Source organism: Asparagus officinalis, unplaced genomic scaffold (genome assembly GCF_001876935.1).
Source record: "Asparagus officinalis unplaced genomic scaffold, Aspof.V1 AsparagusV1_Un556, whole genome shotgun sequence".
NCBI classification, from domain to species: domain Eukaryota; kingdom Viridiplantae; phylum Streptophyta; class Magnoliopsida; order Asparagales; family Asparagaceae; genus Asparagus; species Asparagus officinalis.
Window position 1 is genome coordinate 67,325 of NW_017972819.1, and position 11,910 is coordinate 79,234.

Sequence of the window (11,910 nt, forward strand, 5' to 3'; positions counted from 1 at the left end):
AGCTAATCTCTGGCTATATCTTCCGTCGGTTGAGATGTTAACTCGTCTGGGAGGTCAGGATGTATCATGCCGATTAGCACCGCTTCTCATGTCGACACTAGGGTGTCGGCTTGTCTGGCTGGATGGAGATGGCGACTCATCAGATCATATATTTGGAAACAGTTGTACCCCATAGCAGGTGGCATATTTTCATCCACTCCTAATTATTCAATCAGTGTACACCCATGCGAATGTGGTCCCCCATTCTAATTGTTCAATTAGGCCATCAGATTCATGATCCATACTATACATCTTGCTCAAAATATCATTAAATGTATCTGATTAAATTTTCACATAGTTTAGAATCTCATAGAGTATGAATCAAACTAATTTAATATGTTAGTTTTTTAGACAGCTTAATAGCCATCCCTTTTGGACATAGCCAAAATAATAATTAGAAATTTAAAAATGGTATAACATTTGTAGGCTGTCTAAAAATTACTACAGATAGCTGATCCTCATCAAACACGGATGATAGAAGTTACAAATTGACGTCTTCTAGAAGTCTACAATTGGAAAATTTTCACGTAGATCAATGAATATAATGTGACGACCTTCATAACAACCGATGAAAGCTCTAATTCAACAACCTTCACAATCAATATCAGGAGTTATAATCTGACGACTCTCATATTTTTAAGAAGCCAAGATGAAGGTTACAAGATGACGATCTTTGCAACACTTTAGCAAAAGAGACTACAAATTGACGGTCTCTTCAAATCAAAACACAGATATCTCTCAAACCGTAAGGAATTTGACAAAAGGACAGGAGCAAACCAACCCCTTTGGAGTCGGTTTGGTCAGCTCCGTCTCGTTGAGATAGTTGATTTTTATATATAATTCGTCCAATTCCGACTTACGGTTTAATAGTTATGACCTGTTCTTCGTAGCAAGTTATGTTCTAAAGTCCGTCCGCAAGACTGGACTTCATCTGATCATGGGACTTAGCCCGAAACTCGCCAAGCTCGCCTGAGGCTCACCAAGATCGCCTGAGGCTCGCCTCTGTGTTCCAGAGTCAAAATGTATGGCTATACCTGTGTTCTAGATTCAAAACGCAGAGGTCATGCCCACGTTCTAGAGTCAAAACGCAGGGCTCATGCCCGGGTTCCAGACTCAAAATGCAAAGGTCATGCTCACATTCCAGACTCAAAATGCAGGGCTCATGCCCACGTTCCAGATTCAAAACGCAGGGCTCACTACTGTGTTCCTAGTTAAAAAAGTAGTGCGACCACTACGTTTCAGCCTAAACACAGACCTTAACTCTGTGTTCCAAGTCCAGAACACAGAGTTCATTATAAGAATGCCCAGACTGGCATTTGACTCGTTCAAAACACGAACTGAACGGTTTCAAAATCATTTTTTCTACGATTTGGGGAGCGGTTTAAGAGGTTTTTACACCTGATTAATAGGGCAATTAAGCTCCCATTAAGGAGAGGATTAAGGGGCGGTTACACCCCTTAATCCTCTATAAATACCAGAAACTCACTTGAGTTTAGGGATCGACTTTTTTGCATCAAAAAAGATCACAAAAGGAGAGATCGACAATCTCTTGAGCAGATCATCTTGGAGTTTCTTTCAGCAACAAAGTTCTTGGAGCTTGGTGCTTAGCTTAAAGCTGATTTTCAGTTCAAATCAACTCTGTTACAGAGTTTAAACTCACTCCGAGTTCTTAAACTCATTAAGAGTTATTTTCAAACTTACCATGCAAGTTATCCTCGATATCAATCAAGAGAAATCAACCATGTTCCAGTAAACTGAGGCGTTCATATCGTCAACGAGAATCGAACTCAACGCGAGTTTTGAGGGAGACATCTCATCGTTACCATGAAGAACCCAGTTTTAAACAAAAGGGAGGATCTCCGTCGATCTTCTTCTCTTTTGTAAATCGGGATTCCGATACAAGAAGATTTATAATTTTTTTTCTAAAGTTTGTTAGAAAGAAATTGTATTGAGAGCGTTGTAATCATTCTTTATCTAAATCAGTTAGAGAGAATAACACATTTTTTGTTCTTAATTTTCTTCTTCGAATTTTCCCACCAAACAACGTTTTCCACATATAGATCATGATGAGTGAAAATCACGATGGGCAGTATCGATCATCATTTCAGGTAGCCTATTAGGCCATCTCACGATAAGAATCTCATCTCACCATCTCATTTTATCATTTATATGTGTGTGTGCATATATATACACTTCCAAGCTAATAATGTAGGTTTTATCACTATCGGCTCTACATTACTTATTCTACACGTAAGGGTCACATGTGCGAGCATGGGCAAAATACCTGTTCAATATAATATTTTACAAATAAATTAAAGAAAATAATTAATAGATTATTTGCTGATTATTGAATCAGTTTCCTCCGGCCACTGGATTTACAAAAATTTCATGTATTTTTCTTTTTTGTTTGGATGTATCATATTCTATATGTATGTGTGTGTGTAAGATAATATTTTTAACTGTATGTACGAAATAAAAGCTCTGAAGGAATAAATCACTAAGGGGCTATTTGGTTGGTTGAGAAACTAAGAAAAGAAAATCAAAACACCCAACAGACCCATGTGAAGGTGTTTGATTTCTTTTTATTGTGCTTGGTTGAGAGAGAGAAAAAAAGAAATATTGTACATGTGAGACCCACCCACTAGTAAGATAATAGTGTCATGAGTCCCAAATTTAAGAAAACCCATTTCCTCCTAAAAAGCCCTGAAATGGGCTTGAAAATATAAAAATGAGTCCCACAATCTATTTCCCATGAGTAATCTCCGAAACTTAGGTTTCTAGGAAATGAACCAAACAGCTCCTAAGGTGACTTTCAGCTCTAGAATGAGCTTTCGCACGAGCTGTATTTAATGGGTCATAAATTATTTAATAACAACCAAATTTTCTTTAAATAAAAAACTTAGAATATTTTTTAGAAAAATAATGTTAATTCTATTGGAAATAACTATCTTTTTTAGTAACACTAGTTGGATTGCACGTGCAATGCACGTGGTAAAATTTTAAAATTTGTTATTTTATTATTGATTCATTTCATTATGATTTATTTAATTTAATCCATGTTTCAAACATATGGATGGAATTTAAACATTAAAAATGATTGAAAAATGGAATTATATTATGTATGAACTGGGTGATAATAGATTGTTTGCATACTTACCAATAGAAAACAATGAATAATTTTATAAAAGAATTTTATTTGATATACACTATTTATTTTCAATCAACCGATGCTACCTATATATAATTGACATCAGACAACCTATTTAATCATAATCATCCAATATAAATGTTACTAAAATAGTATTATAAAAAAATTAGTCTTACTTATTCAAGCATAACTCAACTCCGTAGAGTCATCTTTGAAGTCCTATGTCGTAAGAGTCATTGCATTTAACTTATCGAAGTAAAACAAAGTCACATGACCTTTCAAAAAACACAATAGACTAATCACAAATGATTCTTCTCGTCAAGAAAGAATAACGTCATAATGGATTTTGTTATAGATTATCTTGGAAATTAAATAATTATTACCTCAAATTAAATTAAGTTTGGGTAAAATTGTTGGAAATCTTCCTCCAATTAAGCTAATAAATGTTCATTTTCTGAAATTGCTTCAGTCAAAAATTGACATAATTGAAGGATGAAAACAAACATGAACCTTTAATAATCTTGAAAGTAGAAACACTTGTAGTTTTTAAACAAATGTCTATAGAAGTATTATAGTATATTTTAGACGTTGAAAATAACCAAACAAGAAATCCAAATAAGTTCACTGTTATCACGTTTCATAAAATAAGGCTTTTTTAGATGAGCACATAGATGAAATCAAAAACATTTAATCCATAAATCATAAAACATTGGCAATATGTTTTTTCAGAGGAATACATTCACAACTATACCAAAAGCACTCCCTTCCAACAAGAAGACAATCTTAGGGATTAGAGAACACCAATACAACCACTCATGCAGAGCCACCATCTAACAGCTATGCATTCTTCAAATAATACATTAATAAATATTTACTATTCCTTCTTTCATCACATTTCATTCCATCTTCGCCTTTGAAAGATCCTTCTTTCGCCGCCTGAGCATGTAAGTATACATGTGTGGGCTCCCTATGACAAGATGTGTTCTAACAAAAGAAGTTTATCGATGACCAAATAGGAAGTAACAATTTTTTTGTGATAAATATTGACATAGATTTTGATAATATAAGATACATACTTGGCACATAATTTTCAAGAGCAATGATAGTTGCATAGAAATAATCGGAATAGAAGTTCCACTAGTTTGGTATCCTAATGAAGTATTTTTCAGAGGACTGTCATTACCAAAAACCAAAGGATGAAGTCATTCCCTCATGATAGCCAATAGATGAAACCCAATATGCAATGAAACATTTTTGGTACTTTGATGTAGTCCAGAGCTATAAATATCATGTTGTCCTTGCTTGTGATGCCAGGATAGTATAAGATAAAAAAGCTGTTGTATCTGAAATTATATACTCACATTTAAATTACATAAACACATGTAAACAAGTAGAATTATGTCAAATGCAGCAAAAAAGTACCTTATCCATAAGAGTCAGGATGGTGCAGATCCAAATGCATACTATACAACTAAAAATATTGTATTCTTGTGATTCAACAAATTGCATAACAATTGTTTCCTACGGTAGTTTTGCTCAAGGGCTGTTATTATTATTTTTAGGCTAATTATTTGCAAGAGTACATCTTAGCTTCGGAAGATTTATAACACAACTCTCATATAATTTTCAAAATATAAGAAAACATCCTGTAGATTTAGTGGTTATCATAAAACTCCCTTGAACTTTAACATTTTATCAGGAAAAAAATCCCAAAAAATATTAATCACAACATTTCACATGCTTGCAATTCCCAAAAACATGAAATTTTACAATTCCCAAAAATAAAAGAGAACCAATGCAGGTTCATAGGCTTGCAATTCCCAAAAACATGAAATTTTACAAAATGTGCTACCTCTAAATAAAAATCAAAGATGTTGTCTGATAAGAGAAAAAATACCTCTCCAGCATCAGTGAGGTAACCGCCCATCGCTGAGAAGACCCTTATATAGATAAACATTAGCATATTGATTGCGTCCTAAAACACAGAGAGATCACAGGAAATAAGATATAAGTAACTCGACATATTCAAGCTCAGGATATACAGTGAATAAATGTGTGCTCAACAAAGTATTGAAACAATTCAGGCATTAAGCTTAAAATTTTCAAGCACTTGATAAGGCCTGTTATGAACCTCATGGATTTCAAGAGTGGGCATGTGTGGTAAAAAGTCATTTCCCACAAAGAAGCACATGAAAACAAAATCATCCACAATACGTTCAAAGTTTATCTCAAACGGAGGATGTGATATGTCCAGATCATTCTCCCAGTACTCCCGCACTACCCAGATGTTTAGGAACTGTCAACAGAAGAAAAGAATAAGTCACGTGATGATATATAACTAATAGAAATTGTATAAAAAGCCAAAACATGAATTTCAGAATTGAATTATAAACATGCTTTACATCCGAAAAGTCACCTGGTATTTCTTCTTGTGAATTGTAATATAAATCTTGTCATTTGCTTCTGTACCTCTACATTCAGTTGCAAGATGTCCTACTTGACCACAGGAAAAGCATTTATCTTGTTGCCCTAGCATTGTAACCACCTGTATAACCAGTCAAGCATTACACATAAAGAAGACATTGCGTATGGAAACATATAAAAGGTCACATGCAATTGTAAAATATATATTTCTCTCATAAAGATGCAGAAAGCTTTTACATACCTCTCTTAAAATTGAGAAATAAACTTCATGTGTAGCAAGAGAGAGCATTATCAGATCTGCATCCTGCACATAAAAAAAGTTTGGACGATGGCGGTGTTGTGGGAATAGAAAAAATAGGGAGAAGTTCTTCAAAACGACGAGTCAGAAGTGTATGTCATGATTTTCTGCTCTCCTTCGCCAGGAACATTTGAATCAGATAAGATTACCTTCACATAATCACCCAATGGAGAGCTCTATGAATATAATTAGAGAGATAAGTATCCTGAAAACCAAAGCAATTTAAAGAAAACCAGCAATAATTACATTGCTGTGCAAAGAATGGCCAGGTTGAGCAAGGACTTGAATGACGCTGCATAATTGACATCTAGATCCCTACCTTTGTAGACTACCATCCTTGAGTCCGGTTCAATCTCAAATGTATGTAATATTGAAGTGCAACAGAGAGGGAAGCCATGAACTCTCTCTAGATGAAACTTCATAAAAAAGATCAAACACTATTATGGGTGACACACCAAACTAAATCTTCATAAATGAGATAAATGAGTGCTTCCCAGATGAAATTTTTCTTCTTCAACCCTGTTAGAGAAGCATATTCATTATGATTTAGCTTCTTCACATGATTTCCAGTCGTGATTGGTTGGGCTCAAAGTACTTTAAACTGAGAAATGTAAAGATTGAGATTAAACTTACTTTTTAATATTGCTCCTGCTTCCCTTTGAATATTGAAACCCTAAACAAATTATGATGAAGCAAATAAATTAAAGAGAGTTTGGGGAAAAAAAATAAAATAAAGGACTTCATAAAGGATTAATGTAGCAACCGCGCAATTTGGATTAAGGACTTCATTAAATGTTGCTATCTTTAGCAGTCTTGTATTTTCAATAAAAATCACCAATGTGTTTTGTAGTTTCACTTTGCTCTTAAGTGTCATCTCTACTGGATTATTTTACTTTCATCCTTTAGGTCATAGTTGTACTTATGTATCATATGTAAGGTAGATATATTCATTCTTTTATATATTTTCATTGTCCTAAAATCTTCTTGCCACTTAACAGCTCTCTTTTATCTCTCCAGCACCAAGCCACCTAAATCCATCGAACATAGAAATTCCATATTCTCAAAAATGATCTTCTTTTATAGAGAATCACACTGTAGTTACAGAAACAACTTATAATTAAGATTAACTACATTTAGATAATTGATCTTATGAGAGAGTGCAATAATATGAAACAGAACCACATTTTAAATCCTTTCACTGTATCATACAAATGAAAGAAGAGTCGGTACTAATACCTCACCCTCCCAAATAATGTACAGTGCCTCCCCAACTTCCCCCTCTCGAACAACATATTCACCAGGATCTATACACAAATATCCCAAAAAGAAGACAGTTCATAAATTAGATAAATAAGAGACAAAAACTTGAGTTAAAAAATAAATAAATATCTATAGCATATTTCAAGAAATTTTCCATGGATTAAAAGCTATTTATATGATACAATCATGTCTACTGGTAACAGGCTGCCAAACCAACACTAAGACACTTTAATTAGACCAGCAATGTGCAAAGTACCCACCATTTTGATCCATGGGAGAAGGAATCACCAATAATTATAACCTTTTTAGTGCTCTCATTGTGAAAATTTGTGTTTTTATTGCTGCATACTGAATAAACCAACATTTCTTTGACAACAGGATGTGTGTGCATGGGTCAAACTTTCAAAGCAACAAGAAATCTTTGAAAAAATTAACCAAAACTTTCTGAAATTTCTATTATTTGTAAAATTAAACAATGCTTAAAGTTTACTGCAATTATAACTAAAATTACAGGCTTTTGGCTTTGACTCGCCAGAGTGGACCACAAACAAAGTCAATTACCAGCTACTTTCTAATAGATACTTTTTTAACAAAAAATATCAAAATAAATCCCAAAAATTCATTAAACTCACAATAATCTAATACGTTACTATTCATTCTAGCACCTTTCAAAACACCACTATTCAATAAGCAACCTCTGAAGAATTAAACAAAATATTTCAAAAGATTGAGAGGAATTGAGAATTTCATCGTATCGCTTGATCCTTACGAGCTCAGCGATCTTTGTAAGTGAAGAACTGGGGAGTCTCTGCAGCAATGGGACTTGTCCAAGGAACTCAAACACTGAACAGATAACAACAGAGAAGAAAAAAATAATTAATTTTGCGAAGGAGTTTGAGATTTAGCGAATTCAGAGATCTACGGTTTTCAAGAAAAAAGTCACCTAAATCCATCATTCGCAGGATAAATCAGAGATCTCCGGGACTTGTGCTCTAAATGTGTAAAAAAGTCACCTAAATCCATCATTCGCAGGATAAATCAGAGATCTCCGGGACTTGTGCTCTAAATGTGTATGATTGAATATGATCGCAGGATAAATTTTAGTAAAATAGGCGTAACTGATGATAGGATAAATTTCAGTAAAATAGGCGTAACTGATGATAGAATAAATTTTAGTAAAATAGGCGTAACCGATGAATTGAAAGGAGTAGGAGGAAAATAGGTGTAACTGATGATAGGGTAGTTTGGGAGGCTATTTTGGGATATGTTTGGTAATTAAATTTGGTGGAAGGCTATTTTGGGGAGGGGGATATGTTTGGTAATTAAATTTGGTGGAAGGCTATTTTGGGGAGGGTAAAGTTTTTCATGAACTCCCTCTTTTAAAGGGTAAGGTGGAAGGCTATTTTGGGGAGGGTAAAGTTTTTCATGAACTCCCTCTTTTAAAGGGTAAATAGATATGTAACTATAATTACCTATATATTATCATATAATTATAATTAAGAAATGACTCCTTGATTCTTCTCCTACTAACTCAAACTTAAAAAAATAATAAGCCCAATAAAGATTCTATTAGAACCACCTCTATAGGAATTAGGTGGTTTTAACCATATATTAACTACAATTTCTAAAGTAGTTTTAATAAAAAATAGAATAGCTACAATTTCTAAACTAACTCCCTAGTTATCCATGTACGGTGTAGATCCCCCTATTTATATGAGGTGTTTTGATAAAATCTGCACTCTGATATGCCCTAATATGGCCCACAGTTGCATCTTCATTCAATTATCAACTCATCTCCCGTTAGTCAAATCCTGCGGTCAATAAAGTGCCACCCCACATGGGAATATTTAGATTGATACAAAGCCAAGTGATCCTCCAATTATTTGGCCCCACAAATCATTCAAAAACTTATTTTTTATTTTTTATTTTAAAGAGGAAATTTTCTTACAATTTTACATACATAAGGTATCAAAACTCGGGCATGGCTAAGGGACCCCTAATGCACAGCTTCGGGTACTCCAAGAAATTAAATTCCTATCAGTGTTTTCATGAGAGGCAAATCTAAAACATTAAAGTACTACTCACGAAAACAAATGGCCCAGCCAAATTAAGGCAAAATAAACAACATTGTTGTTCTGATGTAACAAAGATACAATCAGCTCTGGACCATATTTGATTAGGGTTATTTAGTTATTAATCCCTCAAATATTCAAAAATTTCACATTAGTCCCCCAAATATCAATAACAGCTTGCCCCTCAAATCCTAAGAGGTATTGTAATTTAGTCCATCAATGGCTAAAGTATCCCTTAGTTACGACTTCGAGCAAGTCTAGCCACAGTCGCGAGTGGCTTTCACTTGCATTGTGGAAGGGGACTTCGAGCAAGTCTAGCCACAGTCGCGAGTGGCTTTCACTTGCATTGTGGAAGGGACATATGTTATTTTAGGGACATGTGTTACCTCCATATCCCTAGTGAAAGCCACTCGCGACTATGGCTATAGACCCATTCTACGGCTTCCCTCTTAAAGCCCATCTTGTTGAAAAATGTTTATTAATGCTTTCGTACTCTAAAGTTTCCACCTTGTAAATTCTAATACCCAAAACTTTTTTTAACACTTTGATAACCTAAAGTTTATATCTTTTTAAACTTTGACCTTAAAGTTTCCTCTCTGTCATAACAAAAGGGTCCAAAAACATTTAAATTAAATAGCTATGTATCAAAGTTAAAAAATGTGTAAACTTTGATGTGTGAAAGTTAAAAAGCTGAGGAATCTTCAAGTATGAAAGTGAAAGAAAATTAAATGTAAAGTTTGGGGTATCTAAGTGACATTTTTTGGATAGCAAAATTTTAAAAGATGTAAACTTTAGAGTGCCAACATGTAAATAACCCTAGAAAAAGAACATCGGCTGAGAGTTATTTTGGTCATTAAGGGACCAAATTGCAATAACTCTAGGATTTAAGGGACTAATGAGCAATTTCATGATTTGAGGTACAAATATCTACATAACCCTTTCTGTAGAGAAGATCACAGAGAGGAGGCTCCTCTGAAGTGCTGATAACATCTGAACTTAAACGGTTAAAAAGAAAATGAAAATAAAGAAAAAGAAGCCATTCCGACGACCACTGTTGGTCATCGCCTCTCAAACGCTCAAGCAACGCATAAACTCCCACTGTTGGTCATCATCGCCGCGACCATCACCAACACCATCAGCAGCATAATCAAGATAAGGCATCGCATCAAACGCCCATGAGAGTCTGAGAGCCACAGCACCACCATCTCCATCATAGTCCTCCGCACGCCGTTTGAGCGCCTCCAACATAATCTCGGGCTCGTGCTGCATCGCACGCAGCACATCAGCGCACGACGGGCCAGCTACCGCCCGCGTGACCGCGAAGCTGCACGGCCCCTCGCTCTGCGACACGCGCACGACGCTGGGAACAAATTGGCATCCTCCCCGTGAGCGCCTCTGTGATAAGCCGCCTGCCCCCACCGCCACCAACATGCCCAAATAGTAACCGGCCGCGGCTCCGGCTGAATTCGGGTGCAATGGGAGGCCTGTGCCGCCTCGCTCTCCTGATGAATTTGTCGATCTTGCCGTCACTGTCACAGGTGAGGTCGGAGAGGACTCCGTTTATGACAGGTTTCTGGTCGAGGCGATGGATGGGGATGATTGGAAAGAGCTGGCCGATTGCCCAGAAATCGGGTACGGACGTGAAGATGGAGAGATTGATGTTGTAAGTGTGGACGGAATGGCCCGCTCCGATCTCTCTTGATACTAGATCGCAGAGCGTGTCCACTGCTGCGAGGTGTTCGAGGCCGAGCAACCCGTCTTTGAACTGATCGACGCACCGGCGCTTCAGCTGGTCAGCGAAACCAAGGCAGGCTTCATGCTCTCCATGCGTTGCGGCGCCCATCAGATTCCGAGATTCCGGCAGTCGATTCGGGCTTCGCCTGCTAACATGTCCAGAAGATGAGCGAGATTAGGATCAGGTGGGGACGGCTCGTTGGCGTTCGACGAAATTGCTTCAAAGACGAGCACAGAGTGGTGTGAAACCAGAGCTCTGCCACTCTCGCTGCAGATTATCGGATGACGAACATTCTTCCCATCACAAGCAAACTGAACAGTGCGAACCACTGCATCCGCATACTCGTCGAGGCCGTACCCAACTGACATGTCGGAGCCTCCGGAATGCGACCCATCATAATCGACGCCAAGACCACCTCCAATGTCTATCACACGCAGCGAGGCGCCAAGCTTCACAAGCTCGCAGTAGATTTGAGCAGCCTCGCCCACGCCGTCGGATAACAAAGCAGTGGACGGGATTTGCGACCCGATATGAAAATGCAAGAGTTGGAGGCAATCAAGCATTTGATGGCTCTCAAGTTTCCTAACAACAGAGAGGATTTGAGCGGTTGCAAGCCCAAATTTGCCTTTGTCACCGGAGGTTGATCCGAAATGGCCGGAATGCTTCGTTCGGAGCTTTGCGCGGACACCGATAACGGGTCGAACGCCAAGCTTCCTGCTCGTCTCAATCACTACATCAAGCTCCTCCTCCCGCTCCAAAACGATAACAGTATTCAGATTTAGCCTCCTACCCATCAAAGCAAGAGAAACATACTCGTCGTCTTTATACCCATTACACACAAGAAAAGCATCAGGGCTTCCTTTAGTTAAACAGCTCATTGCAAGAAGCAGCTCCGGCCTTCGATCAGCTTCCAAGCGAACCCCAAAAGGGCAGA

General features: G+C 36.9%; 2 protein-coding genes across 7 annotated transcripts; both read right to left on the reverse strand.

The window, feature by feature from the left end:
• Window positions 1-3,803: 3,803 nt before the first annotated feature.
• On the reverse strand, window positions 3,804-8,359 carry LOC109827933 (5'-3' exoribonuclease 4-like). Of its 6 annotated transcripts, XM_020394960.1 has the most exons (10): window positions 8,183-8,359; window positions 7,939-8,012; window positions 7,146-7,213; window positions 6,543-6,582; window positions 6,229-6,428; window positions 5,853-6,114; window positions 5,604-5,732; window positions 5,319-5,483; window positions 5,085-5,162; window positions 3,804-4,123 (listed from the first exon to the last, which is right to left on the reverse strand). In XM_020394960.1, exons 6-10 carry the CDS (start codon window positions 5,898-5,900, stop codon window positions 4,025-4,027), a joined length of 519 nt encoding a protein of 172 aa, XP_020250549.1. In that variant the 5' UTR covers window positions 5,901-6,114; window positions 6,229-6,428; window positions 6,543-6,582; window positions 7,146-7,213; window positions 7,939-8,012; window positions 8,183-8,359; the 3' UTR covers window positions 3,804-4,024. The 6 variants fall into 6 exon arrangements, 4 of the variants coding, with proteins under 4 accessions (XP_020250549.1, XP_020250547.1, XP_020250548.1 ...); XR_002243540.1 differs by having other exon boundaries at window positions 3,804-5,483; window positions 5,853-5,915; window positions 6,059-6,114; XR_002243539.1 differs by lacking the exon at window positions 8,183-8,359 and adding an exon at window positions 8,113-8,172 and having other exon boundaries at window positions 3,804-5,483.
• A 1,760-nt stretch (window positions 8,360-10,119) lies between these two features.
• Window positions 10,120-11,900, reverse strand: LOC109827932 (arginine decarboxylase 1-like). Its single transcript, XM_020394955.1, is given in 3 exon segments — window positions 10,120-10,738; window positions 10,740-11,105; window positions 11,108-11,900. Coding segments are annotated over 3 exon segments (1,542 nt in total). The 5' UTR covers window positions 11,855-11,900; the 3' UTR covers window positions 10,120-10,309.
• Between the last annotated feature and the right edge of the window lie 10 nt (window positions 11,901-11,910).

What these genes read in the sequence shown, in the direction of transcription:
- LOC109827933 (XM_020394958.1), bottom strand. Translation starts at nt 5,900, where the DNA reads ATGCTCTCTCTTGCTACACATGAAGTTTATTTCTCAATTTTAAGAGAG. An exon ending in TTCACAAGAAGAAATACCAG is followed by an intron (nt 5,484 to 5,603) that starts GTGACTTTTCGG and finishes TTCTGTTGACAG; the next exon opens with TTCCTAAACATCTGGGTAGT. An exon ending in CCACTCTTGAAATCCATGAG is followed by an intron (nt 5,163 to 5,318) that starts GTTCATAACAGG and finishes TCTGTGTTTTAG; the next exon opens with GACGCAATCAATATGCTAAT.